This window comes from Myxocyprinus asiaticus, chromosome 3 (genome assembly GCF_019703515.2).
Source record: "Myxocyprinus asiaticus isolate MX2 ecotype Aquarium Trade chromosome 3, UBuf_Myxa_2, whole genome shotgun sequence".
In the NCBI taxonomy this organism is placed as follows: domain Eukaryota; kingdom Metazoa; phylum Chordata; class Actinopteri; order Cypriniformes; family Catostomidae; genus Myxocyprinus; species Myxocyprinus asiaticus.
In genome coordinates, this window is record NC_059346.1 from 51,393,534 (window position 1) to 51,417,500 (window position 23,967).

General features: G+C 36.4%; 2 protein-coding genes across 3 annotated transcripts in view; both read left to right on the forward strand.

The window, feature by feature from the left end:
* mcama (melanoma cell adhesion molecule a) overlaps positions 1-14,021 on the forward strand; it is an 81,685-nt gene extending 67,664 nt beyond the window's left edge. Inside the window, exons 8-16 of one of the 2 annotated variants that reach the window (XM_051659829.1) lie at positions 960-1,107; positions 4,460-4,575; positions 4,730-4,871; positions 5,018-5,148; positions 5,256-5,397; positions 8,949-8,987; positions 9,872-10,001; positions 12,052-12,166; positions 12,549-14,020. In XM_051659829.1, coding sequence (XP_051515789.1) covers positions 960-1,107; positions 4,460-4,575; positions 4,730-4,871; positions 5,018-5,148; positions 5,256-5,397; positions 8,949-8,987; positions 9,872-10,001; positions 12,052-12,166; positions 12,549-12,569 — 984 coding nt within the window. In that variant the 3' untranslated portion in view covers positions 12,570-14,020. Of the gene's footprint in view, positions 1-959; positions 1,108-4,459; positions 4,576-4,729; positions 4,872-5,017; positions 5,149-5,255; positions 5,398-8,948; positions 8,988-9,871; positions 10,002-12,051; positions 12,167-12,548 lie in introns of both variants that reach the window. The other variant, XM_051659820.1, reaches the window with a different exon arrangement.
* A 5,252-nt stretch (positions 14,022-19,273) lies between these two features.
* On the forward strand, positions 19,274-23,618 carry tlcd5b (TLC domain containing 5b). Its single transcript, XM_051659842.1, has 2 exons — positions 19,274-19,469; positions 23,086-23,618. The coding sequence occupies exons 1-2, from the start codon at positions 19,274-19,276 to the stop codon at positions 23,616-23,618; spliced, it is 729 nt and encodes a 242-aa protein (XP_051515802.1).
* Positions 23,619-23,967: the final 349 nt, after the last annotated feature.

A 23,967-nucleotide genomic window follows, 5' to 3' on the forward strand; every position in this document is an offset into this window, starting at 1 on the left:
GACTCTTTTTTTTTTTTTTTTTTTTTTTTTTTTTCTCCTTTTATTCTGACCATTTTCTTTCTGGATGGGAGGCTGTAAAGCATTGAGAAAAGCATGCATAGGCGACATCTGGTCCAGACAATGTGCTTGATATGAACAGAGTTAACAGTACCAGTACTGACTTAATGCAGCGTTATGTCTGCGTTTCGTATCTTAAATGCAAATGACTGTAAAATGACTTCTAAATGTGGCTGTTAAATTATTAGTTTAGCATATTGACTTCCTTGAAGAACTTAAAAGGTTATATCATACATTTTATCATTTTTCCTTTGAGGTCCACTTAAAACTTATATGAAAATGCTGTCTTTTAATGTGAAATGAGTAACAGTGCTTGCTCACGGGTTTCAGGTTTGCTGTTGTGTCCAATATACTTCAGTAACAGCCTCTTGTTAAGCCTGCATTACATTGTGGCATGTTTTAGGTGCAATTCAGAAACATGCAACTCACTTTAAATTAGTTTAGAGGGGGGGGGGGGGATGGGTAGCTCAGCAAGTAAAGACACTAACTACCACACCTGGAATCACAAGTTCGAATCCAGGGTGTCCTGATTGACTCCAGTCAGGTGAGTTGTGCGTGGATGCCGTGCAGAATAGCGTGAGCCTACACACACGCTAAGTCTCCGTGGTAACGTGCTCAACAAGACATGTGATAAGATGCATGGAATGACGATCTCAGACATGGAGGCAACTGAGATTCTTCCTCCGCCACCCGGATTGAGGCGAGTCACTATGCCACCACGAGGACTTAGAGTGCATTTGGATTTGGGCATTCCAAATTGGGGAGAAAAGGGGAGAAAATCTGAAAAAAAAAAATAAATAAAAATAAAATTAGTTTAGAAGCTCTATAAGGGAACCTCAAATGAAATGATCTTAATTTCAGTACAATAGACATTCACACTGTATGTTTTGTGTTTGTAAAAGTCCGATGTGGAGCTGGATTCCGATCAGGGTCTGCTGTTTCTGAAAGAGGTGTCTCGGGCAGACAGCGGTGTGTATGAATGTCACTCTCTGGACATGGATGCACTGGATCACGATGAGGTGGTGGAGACCATGCAGCTCACTGTACACTGTGAGTTATTTAACTTACCTCAGTCCAAGTCATATACCACATTGCACTCTCACCAAAATCTACTCAGCAGTCCCTACATCCATTTAAGTTGCATTTCAGCTGATTGTGTTGATGAAGTAATACTGTAGATAAGTTGAAATGCATGCATCGATCTGATAATGACAAATAAATGCATGGATTACAGAATTGAAAAGAAAGTTCTGGGTTCAATACAAAATAAGATCAATCAATATTTGTGGTATAATGTTGATTACCACAAAAAAAATGTCATCCCTCGTTTATTAAAACAAACTTTTTAAAAAATGAAGCAAAAACCGTGGTAATAGTAGGTACTTACAATGAAAATGCATGGGGCAAGTCCATAAACATTATAATGCACATTGTTTCACAAGAATAGCCACAAAACTTAAACATTATAAAAGTTAACACAATTTTAGTGTGATAAAAATCACCAAGAATATTAATTTAATAAGGTAAGGATCATGGACAGTCAGCCGGTCTCTCTGGCTCTGTGGAGTACTTGATTCTGATTGGTCAATCGTAATAATGACCAGTTGACTGTACATTACGGCTTATAGGTGATCTTGTATTATTTTGTAATAATGACCTGCAAACTGTACATTATCCTGCTAATTACATGGCTCCTTACTAACAAAATAAATGGACATGCAATATTGATTTGAGTTTAAATTGTTTTATTATGCGAGAAGAGTGGTTATTATTTATATGGATTAATAGACCTTTTTCACAGACTGTGATGACGCGTTTCCGCCTTATTTAGCAGCGTAAATCTAGCAAACGTTTTTATATGAAAATTTTTTTAAATATTGAGTGAAAGTTTAGAACATTATGCTTTGTATTATATTACCCTGGAATTAGTTTTAAAAAATAAATTACCACAGCTGCGAGGGGGTTTCTATTACAGCTGCTGAGAGAGTGACAGTAAATTTCATTCAAATGTAATAGTGGATTTTTCTTTTGGTCTTGGAGCAAATGGGTAAGTGAAAATAATATTTGCTGTGGTCTCCCATTCACTCCCATTCACCGCTGTTGATGTTTACCCTGTAAACTTTTACTTCAGCGTTCCAAAACCCGGAGCGTGAAAAAGATCTATTGTTTGAAAAGGGCAACACACTCTCATGGCGAAATTGTCAGGATTCGTACGACTTCTCTAAATTTGGCTAATTCGTATGATATCGTGCGACTGCACTCGTTTGAATTCCTACGACTTTCACTACAGCCAATGACGTCGCTGGACATCGTTTCCATCCAATACGTGACAATCACATGTTTCTGTCACACACAACAGCTTCCTATCATGTTTACACACTCCACTGATTGGTTAAGTTTAGATAAGGGGGTTGGGTAAGGGCATAATATTAATAAGTATGTCCTTAATGCCTCGTGCACGAAACTCGCGCTTAGTTTATGCGAACAAAATCGTGCAACATCACATGAAATAGCCACCTCGTAAATTATGAACGACTTTTCTTTTGTTATTAACTATTTTTATTGATTCCATTCAACAAATTAAATAAACATCACAGAAAATGCGGAATCAAATTATGTACATGACTTTTCATAAGATCGGGTTGGAAAAGGAATATTCCTTCCATCAGATCAATTCAAGTTTGATGTACCGCATTGATGTTTTTAGTAACTTGTGGCAGTAGGGGGCAGTCAGCGCTCCAGCTGTACAGGCAACAAGCTCCTTCAAACCAACGAGCCGGGTGACACTGCACTGTAAAATCGAATTAGTTAACCTTACCTAAAAAATTATGTAAACCGATTGATTGAAGTAAATGTACTTATTTGGCTCAAGTAAAGTGAACTAGGAATACTTTACTTGAGCCAAATAATGTATATTTGGCTTCATTTTACAGTGTACCTTCTAGGGATGGGCGATACTACTTATTTTCTTTTTTGATCCAATACCAAGTATTAGTAATGCCAATATTGGAGATACCAACACCAATACCTCTATTTAATTTATTTTTTTTTGCAAATTCTTGGGATAAAATTTGTCATTTTAAACATCATTTTTAAAAATACATACATTTGTTTTACATTTATTGGCCTAAAATGGAAATTATTAGTCTAATGTTTTGTTAAACCTTACAAAACTTAACCATGGTAAATATATATATATATATATATATTTTATAGATCAGTGTCATGCATACTAGAATATTACTATAGTAAAATCATGCATACTACAGTATTACTGTAGTAAAACCATTGATATTTGTATTAAAACCATGGGTTTAAACAAAATATGGTTTAACATAGTTACAATATCGGAAGTAACGTCAATATCGGAAGTATCAATACTTTAAGATCGATCCGCCAATCCCTACAGCCTTCTACAGACGTGCTCTTGCGCCTAAAGACAGCTGGACAGAGCACAACAGAATGCAGGGATCCCGAGACACATTTTTCAAAGTTTCAAACTACCTTTGACCTGACACAGTGTCCTATAAACACAGTGCTCATGACTAGAGGCACTAAAAACTTGTGAGATGCAACACAACCAAAGTAAGAGGCTCCAAAAGCAATTAAAAATAGCTCTCAGAGGGAAGTAGGGCAATAATAGGGTTATTTTCAATGATATGGAAATAAAACAAACAATATTTTGACTTTTAAGCCACTTTGTGTATTGTCTAAATGCTTAACTTGTCTGCTGACACAATATGTGTATATAATGTAATGTATGTGAATTATCTGAATTATAATGTTTATTTATTATATATTATAATTATTTGAGTTTTTATATACTAAATTATATTTATTTGTGGGCATTTCTCAGTAAATATTGATATGCAGTAAATTTGATTAATAAATCGGCACATCATGATATGAATTCAATTAAAAATCATAATCAATTGACAGCCCTAGTTAATATACTAAAATATTTTACAGTTCTTGTAGCTTGACTCATAGACTATGGCGCTGGCAATGTCAAGGTCATGGATTTGATTCTCAGTGAATAAATGTAAATGTCATATTTTACTGCAGAATGCCACAAAATTGTGACCATATTTCAGACTTCAAAATTGCATCACATCATTTAGTAAAGAATCATAATCGAACTGAATTATTGTCAGAGCAAACATTTACACCCCTTTAAGTAGCTATTTAGAGCCAACACAAAATTATTTATTATTACGGAGAGCATACAAAGAGAATTAAGGTCTTAACACAAAAGCATTGATAGTATCCACTGTCAGAAGAGAACACATCCTTTTAAGTTGATTTTAAGGTGGTACATAAATTAACTTGGGTATAATTCATGTCAAGGTTCACAACAAGGTATTTTCTCTGAATTGTTGACTGTTTATATGTGTTTGTGCAGATCTGGACCCAGCTGTGGTGGTGCCCAAAGACTCAGAGGTCATGCTGAAAGGGGAGAGTCTGACAGCCACCTGCAATGCCCTGTCATCTTTAGAGACCTCTACTGTGTGGTTTAAGGTAACACTGCAATGTATTCTCCATTCAGAGATTCACACCCCCATTCAGCATTCTAGACACTCCCATTCACTTTCTGTTTGCGCTTTGAGTTAATAGCTTTTTTGCAGCACATCCTTTCTTCTCTATGTTTGTTTGCATCCATTTGCATGTGCAGGATGGGTTTGAGGTCGGAAGAGGACACGTACTGCTGCTGCAAGATGCCACGTTTGACACAGCTGGACAATATGACTGTGAGGTGACTGTACCGCCTCTCCCAGGCCTGCAGACCAGCGGTTCTGTCCATATCATTGTACAAGGTAAACAAAATATCAACAAGTATCTAAAACAGATGAAATTCAGGATCAGAACGCAGTCTACTATGTAAAGTCTTGTAAAGCATTTGCAGACAGCATTTGTGTAATCCGGCATATCAAAAGCTTTGTTACTGGATATCTCCCCCCAGGTGCACCTCAGATGAATGATGCAGAGAGGGAGATTGAGCTGACAGAAAGAGTGGGGGGGTGGGTAAATTTGACCTGTGAGGTGAGAGGTCACCCTAAACCCGCCATAACCTGGAGCATCACTGGCAGTCAGGTAATACGCAAACATAGCTTATCTATCAGCCCTCTGACCTCTGCTCATGTTACAGGGTGTTTTGAATTGACGCCTTTGTCTTAAATGTGTGTGTGATGCATTCTCAGAGCTGGCGTGAGGTTGTTAAAAGAGAGACGGAGGATCAAATCTACAGTGTTGTGATGCTTAAAGTCAGTGCTGACACTGTAGCCATTTGCAACTCATCAAATGACTTTGGAATAGAGACCAAGACGTACAACATCAGAAGCAGTAAGACTTGATTTTCTTCTTTTATGTATACGGAAAGTTTGGCTGTGTCTTGTTGCTTTTTTATTATTTTCTATCCTGCTTTTGAGAGTACCTCTGGTTTATCTTTTATATATATATATATATATATATATAAATTGTTTAAAAAAACGTTAAGAAATGTATCATCCGGGGGCCTGGGTAGCTCAGCTGACTACCACCCCTGGAGTCGCGAGTTTGAATCCAGGGTGTGCTAAGTGACTCCAGCCAGGTCTCCTAAGCAACCAAATTGACCTGGTTGCTAGGGAGGGTAGAGTCACATGGGGTAACCTCCTCGTGGTTGCTATAATGTGGTTCTCGCTCTCGGTGGGGCACATGGTGAGTTGTGCGTGGATGCCGCAGAGAATAGCGTGAAGCCTCCACACGCGCTAGGTCTCCGCGGTAACGTGCTCAACAAGCCACATGATAAAATGCTCAGACTGACGGTCTCAGACGCGGAGGCAACTGAGATTCGTCCACCGCCACCCGGTTTGAGGCGAGTCAATATGCCACCACGAGGAGTTAGAGCACACTGGGAATTGGGCAATCCAAATTGGGGAGAAAATGGGAGAAAAGAAAAAAAAAAAGAAAAAAATTTATCATCATCGGATTTATAATGCATTTTACCATAGCATTTACTGTATTTTTAACTTTGAAGGGATAGTTCACAGCAAAATGAAAATTCTATTAACATTTAAAAAAAATTGGAACATAAAAGGACATATTTTGAAGAATGTTCTTGCTGCTCTTTTCCATACAATGAAAACTTGTAGGGACCACAGTTTGTCAAGCTCCAAAGAGGAAAAAAAGCACCATAGTAGCATGATAAAAGTTGTGCAGTCGTGACAACTCTTGGATATGTTTATATAATGTTTATTAATGGATATGACAAGTTTATATGTTTGGTCTTGGTGGACTACATCTGCTTACACTGCTGTTGCTGCAGAGCAAGTGCGAGTAGGCTTGCCATGGTTACCAGTTATACTCTGGACATAGGACTACACCGGTGTGAAATTTTATACGGGTAAAATGGGTAAACATTATGAAAGAAACTTACTTAATGACAACAGTTCCTATATCAATAGCCAAACAAATAGAATTGCCTACATAAATCGCCTAACGAGTTTGCAACTCATAAATAAACCTAAATGAACGCATTGAAAGCCAGATGTTTTTTTATCGACATGTCAAAATTACTGTTTACGCACACTTACAGAAGACGTTACTTTTATTGACAGCAATAACTGTGCGAGGTGGGACATGGTTTGCCCCGTTTTTTAGCAACTCGCACCCAAACTGCGAGAAATTGTCATGAAACACAGACACCTTCAGCATGAGTTAGAGATGCATCCAGCTGCAGACTCGCATCAGGTTCAACTATTGGTGAGTTGTGTGAGATAACACGGATGCTACATGACCAAAGCGGCTGCGGGGGAAAGATCAATTAAGATCAGTGCCATTCTGCGCACGTCTTATCATGTTTCCATCAAAAGAATTTCGTCAAAAATATAGCATTCAAGTGCACTATAATTGTTTCCCATCATTATTATTCCAAAACACCAGTAAACACATATTCATGACAGAAGAGAGGCTCAAATGACTTTGAGGAAAAACTGCAGCACTTGCAGCAACTGAGTTTTCTATAAAAAAACAAAAACATTATTAACACGTATAAAGACAGTGGCCCTAAAAGGCCAAATTTATTTTTAGTTATACTATTTTAGCACGTTAGTCAAATACTATAAACGGATAAGCCCAATTTTAAATGGAGAGCTTTAACGGCATATTAATTACAGGGAAGAAAACCCTGAACGGAAAAATACTGGCTCCATTGATTCGTTCTGGGAAAGCTTGTGTTTATTAGAAGGAAACATGGATAGATTTTTTTCCCCCTTTCTCCCTGGTCATAGCCTTTTTCATTATAGGTGTTGTGGCTGTTTGCAACAAATGTGTATTTGCGTGCGTCAGTGCTGTTTTTCAATTGTGAATGAAGTCACAATCACTCAAGTTAGCAAAATCACTGCTCAAGTTTGAAATCAAGCTGCCGTGTATTATTGTGTAGGCTATTGAGCAACGAAAATTACACCATAGAACCACTGCGTGTCCAACCAACAGTATTATCGGAATAACCGGTTTTGAACATGGATACGCACCGGTATGAAAATTATGACTTCGTAGGAAGTCTAGTGCGAAGACTTGGTACTGCTAAGACATACACAGACATGCTGCAACAGCATACAATACATGCTGCTACTGCTGAAATAAAACATGCATGAGTTCCTCAAGAAGATGATCTAGACCAGTGGTGCTGGGGTGGAGGTGGGTAAACGCTAAGAAAACTCATAGCTTGCACAGTGAGACCACCTTGCCGGGAAGGCTTATTTAAATCTTTGTTTTTAAATCTGTTTTGTAATTGGTAAAAACAGTTTGTTTTGCTACCAAGATTACACAGAAAGTTTGCAACATAGTTTCCTGACTGAACTTCAAGTCATTCCAAACAACTCATGCATTATATTCGAGATCTTTTGAATCCATATGATAGCTTTTTGAAGAACTAAACAAAATATACATTGTTATTAACATAAAATCTTTTTCTTTGTCATTGCTCTCACACTGCTTTCATTGCATGGAAAAGAGCAGTGTGAACATTCTTCAAAATGTCTCCATTTGTGTTCCATGGAAGTAAGAAAATCATATGGGTTTAGAGGGTGAGTAAATGAATTTTCTTTTTTGGTGGACTTTTCCATTAAAGGAATTTTAAATTCTCTCATCATTTACTCACCCTCATGCCATGCCAGATGAGTATGACTTTCTTTCTTCTGCAGAACACAAATGAAGATTTTTGGAAGAATATTTCAGCTCTTTAAGTCCATAAAATGCAAGTGAATGGTGACCAGACCTTTAAATCTCCAAAAAGCACATAAAGGCAGCATAAAAGTAATCCATAAGATTCCAGTGGTTTAATCCATGTCTTCAGAAGATCAATATTTATGTTCTTTTTTACTACAAATATCCACTTTCACCTGAAAGTGAAAGTGGAGATTTATAGTAAAAAAGGATTGAAAAATTGATCTGTTTCTTACCCAAAGTGATTGCAACGCTTCAAAAGACATTCATTTAACCAATGGAATCATATTGATTACTTTTATGAAGCCTTTATGTGCTTTTTGGAGCTTCAAAGTTCTGACAACCATTCACTTGCATTGTATGGACCTACAGAGCTGAAATATTCTTCTAAAAATCTTCGTTTCTGTTCAACAGAAGATAGAAAGTCATAAACATTTGGGATGGTATGGGGTGAGTAAATTAGAGAATTTCCATTTTTGGGTGAACTATCCCTTTAAATAAGGTGTCATTTAGACAATGCAGCTACAACAAAGGAGTTTGTTCAAATGTATTTTATTTGACTGTTAATATTTGGCAAAGAAATTGTGGATGGCAACAGTTGCTAAGAGAACTGGTCAGAAACCCTTTTAAGGCTGGGCTTAGCGAAGGGTCAATTAAAAATGTTAATGTTGTCCCTTGTGTTCCCCCAGTTCCGTTCTCTCAGACTCCAACGGCGAGAAAAACTTCAGGTAACAATTCTTTTATCTGCTGTTCAGTATGTCTGTCAGAATGGATTGCTAGTTTTAAACCAACTTCAAGTTTAAAACCAATCCCAAAGCTCATTCCAACCAAACAAATAATGATCAGCTGATGTACTTGAATAATTCATAGGTTTTATATGGGGAAGCCTCCGCAGCAACTCTGTTAGTTTGGATCTTTGTGCCGGCCTCTGGGCATATTTAAAATTCTGTGTGAAGAAAAGTCATAGAGCAAAATAAAGCAAAAACTGAAGCAGACATTACTTCAGAAAACAGGGCCTGATCCAGCGCCAAATGTTTTTCCAAGATGAATGTATAATTAGTGCAATGTGAATATTTTAACAAATGTTTTGAAGTGCTGAGCAGGAGCCGCAATTATGGTGAACAATGTGGTAGCAGCCTGCTGTTTTATTGAGTAGATTTAACTCATAAAATTCATTCCCAGACAATTGTTCGTGTTCTCTTTATGTGTTTATTTATAGCATTTGATGACGCTTCCTCAGAATTGTGCTCCTCATTTGCTTTATATGACTCTTAGGACTCGTCACTTACTAAAATGCTCTAATTATATGTTTCACGTAGTTCATACCAAAGCTTGTTTTATTTATAAGGTCATATGTCCTTGTCATGTGGCACACATTTTAAATTTCAGTGTTCCACCCATTGTTTATGTAAAAAAGTGCTGTGCAATTTGTCCTTCATTGCTCTTACCCTAACGTGATCTCGTATGATATTTCACTTATGTTGAATGTATGTATTCTTTTATTGCATTTCAGCATGGATTAATTGTCTCTTGTTGAAATGATAATAGTTCATTGGTTATCAGATATCAGTTAGTCATACTAATGTTGACGTCTTTCATTTTCTCTCTCCAGTGGATAATAGTGGTGTGATTATTGTGGTGATTATTGTAAGCATACTGCTGCTGGCCATCCTGGGCAGCGTCTTCTACTTCCTGTATAAAAAGGGCAAGTTACCTTGTGGACGCTCAGGCAAGCAAGAAATGTATGTAATACTGTATTCCTTTTCATCTATTTTAATATCACTGTGTCATAGGGTTGGGAATCGAGAACCAACCCTATGTTCCATGTTTAAAAAAAAATACTGGAACCGAATGACTTTTATGTCTTTCTGTTCCGTTAATGTTTCATGAGCACACATCTTTCAGCTGATGTGCACAGAACATGTTATTAAAATACTCTTGACAGTGTTTCATGTAGCACTATTCAGCGGCAGCGCTGCCCCTTTACTAAGTCTACAGCACAAAATACACAGCGTGACCAGTGTATATTCATTCCCAAACAAATGATTCTTAAAAGTCTTCTTTTTTTTTTATCTACAACACAAAACACATGGAGCAACTGGTGTAGTCTGATTCTCGAACAAGTGATTCTTATGAGCTGATTCTTTTGAAACTACAGTGTGAATCGCAGAGTGTGACCAGTGTAAACCGATTTCTGAAAATCTTTGTTATGAGCTGGTTCTTTTATTTTTTTCTCCCAATTTGGAATGTCCAATTCCCAATGTATTGTCCCAACTAAGTCCTCGTGATGGTGTAGTGACTCACCTCAGTCTGGGTGGCAGTGGACGGATCCCAGCTGCCTCCACGTCTGAGACCATCTACTCGCACATCTTATCACATGGCTTACCGGGCGTGCCACCGCAGAGGCACAGCGCGTGTGGAGGCTTCACGCCACCCACTGCGGCAACCACGCCCAACTCACCACGTGCCCCACCGAGAGCAAGCCACCTTATGGCGATCATGAGGAGGTTACCCCGTGTGACTCTACCCTCCCTAGCAACCGGGCCAGTTTGGTTGCTTAGGAGACCCGGCTGGAGTCACTCAGCACGCCCTGGGATTTGAACCAGCGAACTCCAGGGGTGGTAGTCAGCGTCTTTACCACTGAGCTACCCGGGTCCCCATGAGCTTGTTCTTTTAAATCTTCAGGGCGAAACATGGAGCATGATCAGTGTAGTCTGATTTCCGAACGAGCGACTCTCAAGAGCTGGTTCTTTTGAGTCTACAGCACGAAACACATAGTATGACCATTGTAGTCCGATTCCCAAACGTACGACTGTTATGAGATGGTTCTTTTGTTTTTACGTAGCAAGTGTACTTCTCAGATTAAATCAGGCAGTGCAGTTACAGTACTGACTGGTTCAACAATGTGTAATTACAGATAGGCCTACAGATTATGAGTTTTGTTGTAATCAGTGGAATTTTATAAAAATCAATGAATTCATGAAATACGTTATGACATATTCTGCTTGTTTAGAATTTGTATTTAACATATAGTTAGGACAAATTACTGGATTTAATTTACAGTATGCCTTTAAAAAGTATTTGAAAAGTCAATAGAAATCCTGTATAAAGAATTGTATGAAGTGTATTTCCTATTTCCAAATATTTTTTTCATCAAACGTGAGAATTGTTAATGGAGCCGTTAAGGAATCTGAATATTTCAGAGGATATTGGAACCAGGATTGTTAAATTCTTTATGATTTATATCCCTACTGTGTCAGTTCAGTAAATGAATATGGCTTTGAAAGATACCCTTACAAAAAGTACCATGTTTTTGTTACATTTACCAAGGTAATAACATTTTTTGGACATGTACTTTGAAGTACCTTTGGAGGACCATGTAAATGGTACATGAATGTGGTAATCATTCAGTACCATGGGATGTCAAAGCAACCTGGTATTACCATCAAAAACTATAATTTTACCATGGTAGTGGCACAGTCCTTTTTGTAAAGGTAATTTGATAGCATAGTCTTTATTACAGTGCTTGCAAGGGAGCTCTGCATTGATGTTCCTCTAACATTGCAAGTAGGGGTTTGTTCTTACCTCTACTCTGACACGGCAAAGCGGCTATAATGCAGAATTTTATTGACAGAACCAAAGCCTAAACTTAAATCTAAAACTTTAACTCTATTCTTTTGCTGCCATGCAAGCACTGATATTTTCCTTAAAACATCATTGAATAATTTGTGGTACCAAATGGTGCGGTCTGGTGTATCAGTATGTTAATCTCTATAGCATTAATGCCTACAGCACCAAGGAGAAGACGAACAAGGATGACATTGTGGTAGAGATGAAGGCAAAAAAGATGGAGGAGTCTGTGCTACTAAAGGGAGTCAACGGTGACAATAAACCACCCACTGACCAGGTAACTATGAATGCTGAGATTTCAAGAACTAAATCATTAGTCAAAGATTAATGATCATAATGGGTAAAGAATTTTTAAAACTGAAGTTATTAATTTCTGTGCCCCACCCTCCCCATTTTCCATTGGTTGACAAACAGATAGTCCCGCCCCAAACTCACACCATTCGTTAAACCAGTGTTGCTGACTGGATAGGTTGCACAAACAAACAGAGGAATGTTTTGATAGCACCACAGTATTACACTTTTGTTGAAATCAACCTTAAATTGAGAATACTTAAAAAAAAAAGTTGACTGCATACTAAACTGAAATACAAAGGTGATTTCTTTTGTCTTTATTTCACCTGAACTAACAGTCTTATTTACAACTCTTTCCTGGGGTAAAGAACTCTACTCTTAGCTCATAAAACGGAAGCTTACCAGCGATTAAAGACCCTATTCTGTGCCTCCCTGCTGGCCCAACAATCAAGTCTTAAGACTTGGAGGACTTCTTGTGGAGCAGTCATCTCTTCTGGATAAAGTGGACTGTACTTCTGTTTCTTGTTTGTAAGCAGCAGCATTCACTTTTGAGTAAATGGGACTTATGTGAGCTGATCCAAAACGGAAGATCGCTCTCCTTTTTCTATTGATTCGCCAACTTGTTTTTTTTTTTCAAAGATATTTGACCACGTTCATGAAACACAAACAGAAGGAATTCCTGTGTAAATTGTTCATAAAACCATTTTCATGTAAATTGTTTCACTGAATTGAATGCGACAACGTACACAAGAACGATTTTACAAACTATTTGCTTGTTTTATGAACGTTTTATGAGGCCCAATGTCACAGTGTCAGTTTTAGACATCAAAAATGTATATACTATAAATATATTTAGTTATTGATCCTACTTGTGACCTTTGTGCGCTTTTTTTTAAGCTCTGTTCAGCAAATATTTTAGTTTCTGTTCTTTCATAACAGCCAAGAAGCATACTTGGAGAAAAAAAAACAGAAAATGTTTTGTTTTTATTAGTATCAGACAGTTGGATTATTAGAAAAATTACTGAAACATATGACAAAAAGCTGATTTTGTTTTATATGTAAAGAACAGTTTATCACATCTTGTAATATTCCAGAAAATCACAAAAGACCAAATAGTAAAACTTAGTTCAGTGTTAATTTAAATATAAATGCTGTAATTTAAGGGAAAACATTACCTAACAGACATTGAGAATAACACCGATATACCCATACAACATATCATATACCCATAGCCCTTCACAATAAGAAACCCTGTCCAACTTAGACCCAGTAAGCAGATAAACAAGTCAGGGATTCAACCAATAGCAAGCTGATACATGATCCAACCTCATCAAACTACTGCAGAGCTCATGTACTCTTTGTAAATAGTAGTAGGAAAGGAAATTGTAGTTTTTGTTTTGTGTTTTGACTGCTGAGGGGAATTGCGGCTCCCTCTATTTCTGCCTCAACTGCAGTGCCTGAGGAAATGTGTCTTCATTTTACGTCAAAGTTTGTTACACTGAAAGCTTGTGTTTTGTATTGTTTGTTTTCAGCATTTCTCTGTATTTGGTGAAGGGGAAAGTTTTGATTCCTTCAAAATGCTATGAATATTTGTACATTTTTATAAAGAGAAGCATTATGTTTTTGCCCGAAAAGGTTTTGCCCCTTAAAGTGATAGTTCACCCGAAAATTCTCACCATTTACTCATCCTCATGCCATTCCGGATATGTAGGACTTTCTTTCTTCAGCAGAACACAAATGAAGATTTTTAGAAGAATATCTCAGCTCATTTGGTCCATACAATGCAAGTGAATTTTGAAGCTCCAAAAATCACAGTTAGCATAAAAGTAATCCATACGACTCCAGTGGTTAAATCTTTATCTTCAGAAGTGAAATGATAGGTGTGAGTGAGAAACAGATCAATATTTAAGTCCATTTTTACTATAAATTCTCCTCCACTTTCACTTTCACATTCTTCTTGTGTTTTTGGAGATTTGCATTCTTCATGCATATCGGCTCCTACTGAGCAGGGAGGAGAGTTTATAGTGAAAAAGGACTTAAATATTGATCTGTTTCTCACCCTCACCTATCAAATTACTTCTGAAAATATGGATTAAACCACTGGAGTCGTATGGATTATTTTAATGCTGCCTTTATGTGCTTATTGGAGCTTCAAAGTTCTGGCCACCATTCACTTGTATTCTATGGACCTACAGAGCAGAAATATTCTTCTAAAAATCTTTGTTTGTGTTCTGCAGAAGAAAGAAAGTTATACACATCTTGGATGACATGAGGGTGAGTAAATGATGAGATTTTTGGGTGAACTGTTTCTTTAAAGAAATCTTTTGTTTGATAGTGTTTTATTTTGGTAGTTTTTTTTTTTAATTATTATTATTATTTGGAAAAGTGCATTTTTGAGGCAGTTCCACTTGTCATTCAGGCATTACTTATTGTCTTATGTTTTAATGTACATAATTTATACAGTTTCACTGACATGATGTTGAATTTGTTAATACAGTACTACACATACTAGACTATTGTTTCCAGACCCTAAACTATACTTGGACAAACCACATTTCATTATGGCTGGACTCATGCATTATTTGAGCTGCACATCTTATGGTTTAATTACAAAAATCTGAAAAGTTGACTCATTTTGAGCATTGTTGTGTTCACCTTATTGTCCTCCATAAGTCATGGTTACTTAAAAAGCCTTTACATTAATGGATGTAACAGAGAAACACAGGCACCTTTTTTGTTTGCATGAGTTGCATTGTTAAAATGGCATTTTAGCAATCTTTGTGTTGTCTAAAGATTAGTGCGAGCCATTTGAGACTATTGTCAGAACACTGCTTATTACATTGACCTGTGGACCTTTCCTTGCCTGTCCATGTGAGAAAAATATGTTTTATAAGTGCAAACTATCATTATCATTGTAGAGTGTTCACAAACACAGTAACGCCATGTTTCATGTTGGTTGTAAATTAAGTACTTGTGGTTTGATGCTTGCATTTTATTTATATATATATATATATATATATATATATATATATATATATATATATATATATATATATATAATTGTTTCTCATTTTTTGGCCCCAAAAAAATAAATAAACAACAATAAAAAATACAAATAAAGATATGTTACATTCAGTGTCTGTATCACGCTTCTTGGAAAGATTCATTGTGATGGATATTTTTAGATGCAAACCGTAGAAAATTAAATGGCACAAGCCTAGTCAGCCGACTCTTTGTCCAGTTGTTTTCTTTGGCGCACTAATTCAGTAGTGCAGAAAATTGTTTTAACAGAGTCTGCTAAAGTGAGCTGTCCAGCACTTCCTACACTGCTGTTTCCATGGTATCTTGTATTGTGACCACTGCCTGCATATGGCATATTTGCACAATCATTCAATCTCACAGAATACACTGTTCTTTACTGTTATAAAATGTTCTATAAGTGTGCTTAATTGCAGTGTTAAAATCTAGAATGTATTTATATGGTTCTCAATAGCCCCTCTTTGCTTATAAAGAAACTACAAGGCCTATTTTAAGATGTCTGTAGCTTATATTTTATACTGTTACACTAAGTTTGTTTTGACAGTCTATAGGACACAATGTCAGTGAACATTGTCATTCACAGTGTGCAGAAGGATGCTTCACATAAAACAACATGATTGTGTTATAACAGTATGATACTGACATTCTGTCTCTGTTACTTATAACAGTAAATGACGTCAAAATTAGCATGAACAACATTCAACTTAATCAACGTGTCAGACATTTCTATTTCATGACTGGGTAGAATTGAATGAAAAGGAGAGTAAGGTTGCCCTCTACTTGTCACTAAGTTCAGACACAGCTCGAGCAATGAAGCTGTCCTGGATCACAATTCCTTTTGAACGTTTTGTGTTGTTTATTTTCCTTAAAGGTTAAACGTTAATGTGTTCAGATAACCACGTATGATGTTCGTTGATTATAATGGCAGTGTTCTTTATCGCGCCGCTAGCATAGAGCAGTAGAGAATGAAATACTGTTTTATCGTTCCGCTGTCGTGAAACAACTCCTGCAGCATTTAATAACAACTTCTTATTCATGTCTCATAAATGAAATTATAACAACATTTTATGTTTGTATTTGTATGAAACGTTTCCCCCTGCAATCATTCGCCTTGCCAGTACAGCATTTACGGTTGGAAACGACTGGAAATATCTGTTTCCAGCTAATCACTTTAATACTTGTGCGACCTTTGGGACATTTTTGTCTTTTTCATTTTCATTTTTTCGATCATTTTGGCTGTGTTAATGCCAACGGAATAAATTTAGCCAAAGGTGTGTATTTTTGGGGGAATTTTGATATTTCAACCTCAGTCCCTATAATACATCTATAATACACTGTGTACACAAAATAGTTACACTCAGGACCTTAAGGACAAAAATGTCCCCATTGAAACTCATTAAAACTGCAATATTTGATCCCAGTGCCATTAAAGAATAAAATCATGAATTCTATGATATTATGCTTTCATTCTGGATCCCTGGCTTCAAAATATACATTTTTTATATTTTCCACCAGATGGTGCCATTTTTCTCATGTTTAGCCTATGGAGCAAATACATGCTTTTTTCCTATTTTCTATTTGCTGTATTATAGAGCACTGCAGGCCAATTGAATAAATGATGCAGCTAAAATGGTGTGGGTGTGTTGGTATGGATGTCAGAGTGTACTTTGTATGTGTGTATTGAGAAGCTTTTGTGTGTGTGTGTAAACATCAGTGGCATTATGTAAACAAACTGGCATTTAAAGGGTTAAAATCCTGAAAATTAATTAATATTTGGTAGTTATGATCAGGACTGATATTGGTTAAAAAATCAAGTTAAGCGAAAGTGGAAAATAATATTAATATAAAATATTTTGATGACAGTTTTTTAACATGGACATTTTTGTCCTCTAAGGTCCTGATTCAGTTTTTTTTATTTTTTTATTTTTTTATTTTTTTAAATCTGACACTGCACAAAAAATAATAATGCATCAAAATCAATGTTGTTGCTAATCATTGACATATCCCAAACTGTTATAATCCCCCCCCCCCCCCCCTTTTCATTTAGTATATGGAACATAATTATTTTTTCATAAAAAAACAACAGTGGCATTATATAAACAAACTGGCATTTAAAGGGTTAAAATCCTGAAAATGAATAAAAATTTGGTAATTATGATCAGGACTGATGTTGGTAAAAAAAAAAAAATTAACTAATTGAAAGTGGAAAATATTATTAATATATAATATTATTATGGCAGTTTTTTCATGGGGACTTTTGTGTCCTCTAAGGACCTCTGAGTAACTTTTTTTATTGATGCACAAGGGTTAATGGAATATCAATTATCCAGATATTAATCTTATAAAGTTTATAAAGGAGTTGAATGTAATATTAATATTATAAAAAGATGTTTTTCTAATTTTCTTTCAGTCAAATTTTTTTTTTTTAACAACCCTTACAAAAAGTACTGTGGCAGGCAGCAGTACCATGTAACAGTGATGGTATCGGTACAGTAACTTGGTATACATACTTCAAACTATAGGATGGTACTGAATGATTCCCTTTCATATACCATGGTACCTTAAAGGTGCACGCAGTAATTTTTCATGCCGATTCTGTCGACGGCAGTTAACGAAACATTCTTGGATGATAACATATCTGTGGTGGATAATCTCTTTACTCAAAAACAGCGAACACAAAAACGCTGCAGCGTTGCTATGGTTATCACTTAAGTGATAACAATAATAATAATAATAATATCACTTAAGTGGTTAAAAAAAAAAAAAAAAAGATTGACAATTGTCAATCATCTCAAAAGCACTTTTTTCCCCTAAGAGTTCTTCTTGTGTTTTTGGAGATTTGCATTCTTCGTGCATATCGCTCCTACTGAGCAGGGAGGAGAATTTATAGTGAAAAAGGACTTAAATATTGATCTGTTTCTCACACACACCTATCATATCACTTCAGAAGATATAGAATTAACCACTGGAGTCGTATGGATTACTTTAATGCTGCCTTTATGTGCTTTTTGGAGCTTCAAAGGTCTGATCACCATTCATTTGCATTGTATGGACCTACAGAGCAGAAATATTCTTCTAAAAATCTTCATCTGAGTTCAGCAGAAGAAAGAAACTCATATACATCTGGGATGACATGAGGGTGAGTAAATGATGAGAGAATTTTCATTTTTGGGTGAACTATCCCTTTAAGGATGCATGTAATGTTGTGAAGAATACTGACATCTATCAAGAATGCTGCTTTTTTTAATAGTATGTGTATGTTATTTGCCTGTATGTATTGCACTACTAGCAGAAGCGCATCTCAATCTCATTTGTTAATATGCTGTCTATCACACTAATCTTGTGCCCTATAGCAGGTAAGGCTCAGTACCTGATATAATGGCATTGTACAATACTTCCTTACTTGGCTCATTTCCCACACTACGTTGGAGCTTGAATGAAATTAAACTTTTGGAGGTTTTGAAGAGCACAAATCTTCCCACTGTTAGCCCATAGGATGGGCCGATGAATGGCTCCATGTTTCTGGGAATTTAGCTGGGACGGGGTATATTGGGAGGAAAGAGTATTATTTCATAAGAGGCTCAAGCTGCATAGAGAAGAGGAAGTGAGCGATCAGAAGCATTGTAAGGCTGTGATTGTGTCTGCTGTGTCAGGCCACTCTCAGACAGGAAGGGGTTTTGTGTTGAAAACGGTTGCTGAGTGCATGTCTGGAGATGTCACTTGCAACTGGACGACTTGACAATGCTGTAATGCCAGAATGAGAGATGAGGTAAAAACTGGAACTTTTTGCAAGCAGCATTGAGCTCGAAGGATGTTTCGGTTCATACATGTATTGAACTTTATTTAAGGTTTGTAAATGGAATTTCTGCAAAATACATATGAGCAATTGAGTCACCCAGTTGAGATGATATTCATTATTGTTTGAGAAATTACGTCTGAATTAGTGTCAAACGAGTGTCGAAGTCAAAATTGTTGATACATTTATCTGCAAGTCTATTGACTGTGTGCACTCTTATTGACTTTTACATAAAAACTTTTCATTTCCAGTACAGAGATGCCCTTATTCATTGTGGAGACGAGTTGCAGCCTGATTGGCTGGTTCTTTCTGTATGTGTTGCTGTGTCATTTGAATGGTGAAAGAGATAATGAGTGGAATTGCAGACTGGTAACTCTGATGCATGGCATCCTGATAGTCTGTGTGACTGCCTATATTGGGTTTATTGCTGGACCATGGCCTTTCACACACCCAGGTGAGTTCTCCTGCCCTGTTTTGATGTTTTTTTAAGCTTTTTACTAATTATTAATGGAAAGCATCACTATTACTATTGCTTATACTGTGGATTCTTTTTTTTTTTTTTTTTTATTTTAACAACCCCAAGTCTAACCTTCTGTGTGACCCGTCATACAGGACATGAATAATTTCTCAAATTGGGTGGGTTTCTTTTCTAAGTGATTAAACTCTGGTGCATGTTTGGGCTGCCGCCTGCAGTTTTTAACACTCAAATTTAAAAGCTCACCATTCACACATACTGTGCACTAACTGCAGAAAAATTGGTCAAATTTTTTTGAACCCCCCCCCCCCAATTAATCTCCCTTTAAAAGTCTTTTTTCATTCCACTAGATGGCAGCAAGTAATAGTAAAAAATATTTTTTCCTCTTTCACCTTCCATCACAAAATGCAGATCTGAAATGTAGGTGGCACTCTAACACATTTTAGCCCTCACAATATGCTCATCCATAGACATTCAGTCTAATGTTCAAGCACCACCCTTGTTATTTCATCAAATATCTCGGCCTCTGAGTGGACTAGAAGCTCAATCTAGGTGTCATTAGAAAGCTGAGATCTTTTGCAATTATATAAAATATTTTATCACCAATAGTTGATTACATGTTTTTCCAATGATTTGTTTAGCATGCTTGTCCTGCTGGACCTCATATTTTGTTCTGGACATCTAAGATATAACATTCAATAATTCACCCAAGCAAGCTCACAGACAAGTAAAAATAGCTACTTTTGTAGAAAACTGCTTAAGGTAAAAGCAGATTTAAAGTTTTTGGCTACATGAGGCTTACAGCAGCAGTTATCGGAGCATAAAAGAGACGTTTGTATTTGATGTCTTACAGAAATCATATTTTACTTTGTGATTTTTTTTTTTTTTTTTTTTTAAATCTTTCAAACTGTGGTATTAGGGCAACATATGAAACTATATAGTCACATGCCTGAGAATGAGAGCTTTCATTTTATATATGACATGTCCATTTAAGTGCTATGTGAAAGACTTTTATATTCATACTAATATTTCTACCATATTACCTCTAGGTGGCGCTTATTTCCAACTTGGTTGTATTCAGCTCTTAATTTGTTATTTAATGTAAAATAAATGCAAAAGTGATGGTGTTCTATGAAATGTTCAGATTCTAAGCTTTCAATGATACCACATATACTGTACCTGCATTATGTATACGGGGACTTTTATGGGGATCTTTTCGTTTTAGGCATAAACTTATTTTTGCGGGTTGGTCTATAGTGTTTAAGTGGTTGATTTTCAGCTGTTAGACAGAAATCATATAGGCTTACATTGAAGCAGCAATGCGAGCCACATTTGGGGACCAGAATATCATATAGACTGAAGGGGGGTCCTCTTGTGAGCCAGTAAGTAACCATCAAGAATACCATAGTAAACACCATTCAGAATACCTTATCTCAGCCCTATAGCAATGCTTCTTCTATCATCTACAATTCTTGCAAGGACAGAAGTATTGATCACTCTTCATTGTAGGGATGCCTTTAAACACTAAGTATTAAACTTTGGCACATAAATTATTCTGCACCATTTGTGCTACACACGAATGATACCTCATATTAATTTTCTAAATTTGGATTTATAATTTTCACTGCCGGATGATACTGTAAAACAGATTTAAAAATCCCACAGAGATGCATACATACAGCTGCAACACCCTGACAAACACCATAGACAGCAAGATTTGCATTCACATAATGCTGTTTTATCCATGTAAGATTTTTCGATAATACTGTAAAGGCATTACAATCCAAAATTATCACAGACTCTAGGGCAAAAATGTCTCCAAAAGTGAGAAAAATGCCCCTGAAATGAATTCATACAGTATATGGGTGTTTCTTCACCTTCAGACAATTTCATGTCCCAGGTGGTGATTTTTAATAAAACCAACAGATTTAAACTTTTTTTCTTTTTTTCCCTTTTTTTTATATGAAGGTCACATTAAAACTGACTTGGAAACTTTACCAGGGCTTCAGTATTTCTCTTGGTACTTTTCAACTGCCTTTTATGTATAGATTTTACTCTTTTAGCCTTGTCCTAGACCCAGACTTTCAATATTAAACTATTAAAATATAATATACAAATACAAATTATTACAAGTTTAAAACTATGATAATCTAAAGAAATATTAAATAAAGCATTTAAATATTTTTTGTGTGAAAATGATTTCTAAAAATTTTTTTTAAGTTACGACTGTCCCACTGTTGTGGTGTCATTTCCACCACACCAAATAATTTTGGCCCCGATAAAGTTTTTTAAAAGTTAGTGTACTTGTTAACAAAGTTGACATAATTGTCAGTGAAGAGCATGCTTGGGAAGAAATATACAGTATATGAAGAAACCAAAGAAAATTCAAGGTTAATATCACTTGTGTGCAGAGTATTTTTATTGGGTGTAATTTCCAATCAAGCCAACAGGCTCTCACACTCTCACAGCGAAATCGTCAGGATTCGTAAAATGTTTCTAAATTTGGCTAATTTGTATGATATCCTGCGACTGGTCTCGTTTCAATCCTCGCGCCTTTCACTACAGCCAATGACGTCACTGGACATCGTTTCCATCTAATACGCGACAATTACTTGCTTCTGTCACACACAACAGCTTCCTATCATGTTTACACACCCTACTGATTGGTTAAGTTTAGATAAGGGGGTTGGATAAGGGCATAATATTAATAAGCACGTAATTAACACCTGCACGAGCTCGCGCTTACTTCCGCATTAGACATCCGGGAACTTGCACGTGATGAAGTCGTACAAGTTTATGCGAACAAAATCGTGCGACATCACACGAAATGGCCACCTCGTAAATTATGTAGGACTTTTCATGAGATCGGGTTGATCAGGCTGTAATTTTGCCAAATTATGCAAAAAGTGTGAAAATATAATTACATATTGTTTATTTAGGATACATAAAATGCTAGTTATGTAATTAGCCTCAGCAAGACAAATAAGTCTGCTTTTGTATTTCAAAAATATAAAAAAATTTAATTTCTATCACTGTCATTTCCACCACAGAATTCCATTTAATACAATCCAGAATTTGTGGTGGGAATTTTCATGACTTTCAGAAAATATGACAGATCTTGTGATGCATGTACATATGTTGGACATTGTTAGAAGACAAATAAAATAAACTAGTGAGAGTGTGAAAAATGTTTTTATTTTATTTTATTTTTTTATGATTACTTTACAGGGAAATTCACTGGGCAGAAGGGGCCGGAAGTTGAAGAAACACCCTTATTTCATAATATTCTATCCTAGGTCTTAGTTACAGGTCTATTACATGTCAATTTACACCATAAGTTTGTTTAAGACACTTTAAAGACCATTTCAATTAATTTATTTAATTTTATTGATATTTATTATTAAATATTGGACATAAATGGACAGACAACAGGTTGTGTGTTATATGAGAAAAACTAAGCGCTCATAAACATAAAATCATTTTCAAAAGGCAAATATTACCCTTTCATAGAAGTTAATTTCTAAATTGATTACAACTGTGTGTCGGGTTTAATAAACCCTTCCAAATGTAATTGGATCTGACTTCTTGCCACCAGGCACTGAAAACACATCACACCAGATCCTGGCTCTGGTGCTCAGCCTGGGATACTTCCTCTTTGACATGGCTTGGTGTGTGTACTTCCGGACAGAGGGTCCGGTGATGCTGGCCCACCACACCATGAGCATCCTTGGGATCCTGCTTGCTCTGGGACTGGGTGAGTCGGGCATCGAGACCTGTGCCGTTCTCTTCGGCAGCGAGATTACCAACCCGCTCTTGCAGGCTCGCTGGTTCCTGAAGCGTATGGGCTGCTATGACAGTTTGGCTGGAGACGTGGTGGACCTGCTCTTCATTGTCCTATTTGCTTCTGTGAGGATCGGTGTTGGGAGCAGAATGCTGTACTGTGAGTTAACCTCTCCAAAGCCATCACTAATCGTAAAAGTAGGTGGGGTGGCTATTTACTCCCTCTCGTGGATCTTCATGGTAGACATTGCACGCTTTGCCTGCCGGAAAACTCAAACCAAATACAGGCGATGGACAGAACAATTCAAACTGGATGATGTCAGAGGACGTGCTGCTAAAGTGCAATAGGTCATTCTGCATTTGGGCTGGTACATTTGCAAAACTGTTGATGTTTGTGTAGCTAGACGTCATTACCACGAAACCTGACCAAAGTACATAAAAAGGATTTTGGGTAATACTTTACAATAAGGGTCCATTTGTTAACATTAGTTAATGCATGAGTTATCATGAACTAACAAAGAAGAATATTTTTTTACACAATTTATTAATTTGGGTTAATGCTAATTTAGGAAAATACAATTCTTCATTGTTAGTTCATATCAATTCATAGTGCATTAACTAATGTTGACATATAGGCTACAACTTTAGATGTTTAAAATGTATTAGTTTATGTTGGAATTAAAATGAATCAAGAATA

What these genes read in the sequence shown, in the direction of transcription:
- tlcd5b (XM_051659842.1), top strand. Translation starts at nt 19,274, where the DNA reads ATGCCCTTATTCATTGTGGAGACGAGTTGCAGCCTGATTGGCTGGTTC. An exon ending in ATGGCCTTTCACACACCCAG is followed by an intron (nt 19,470 to 23,085) that starts GTGAGTTCTCCT and finishes TCTTGCCACCAG; the next exon opens with GCACTGAAAACACATCACAC.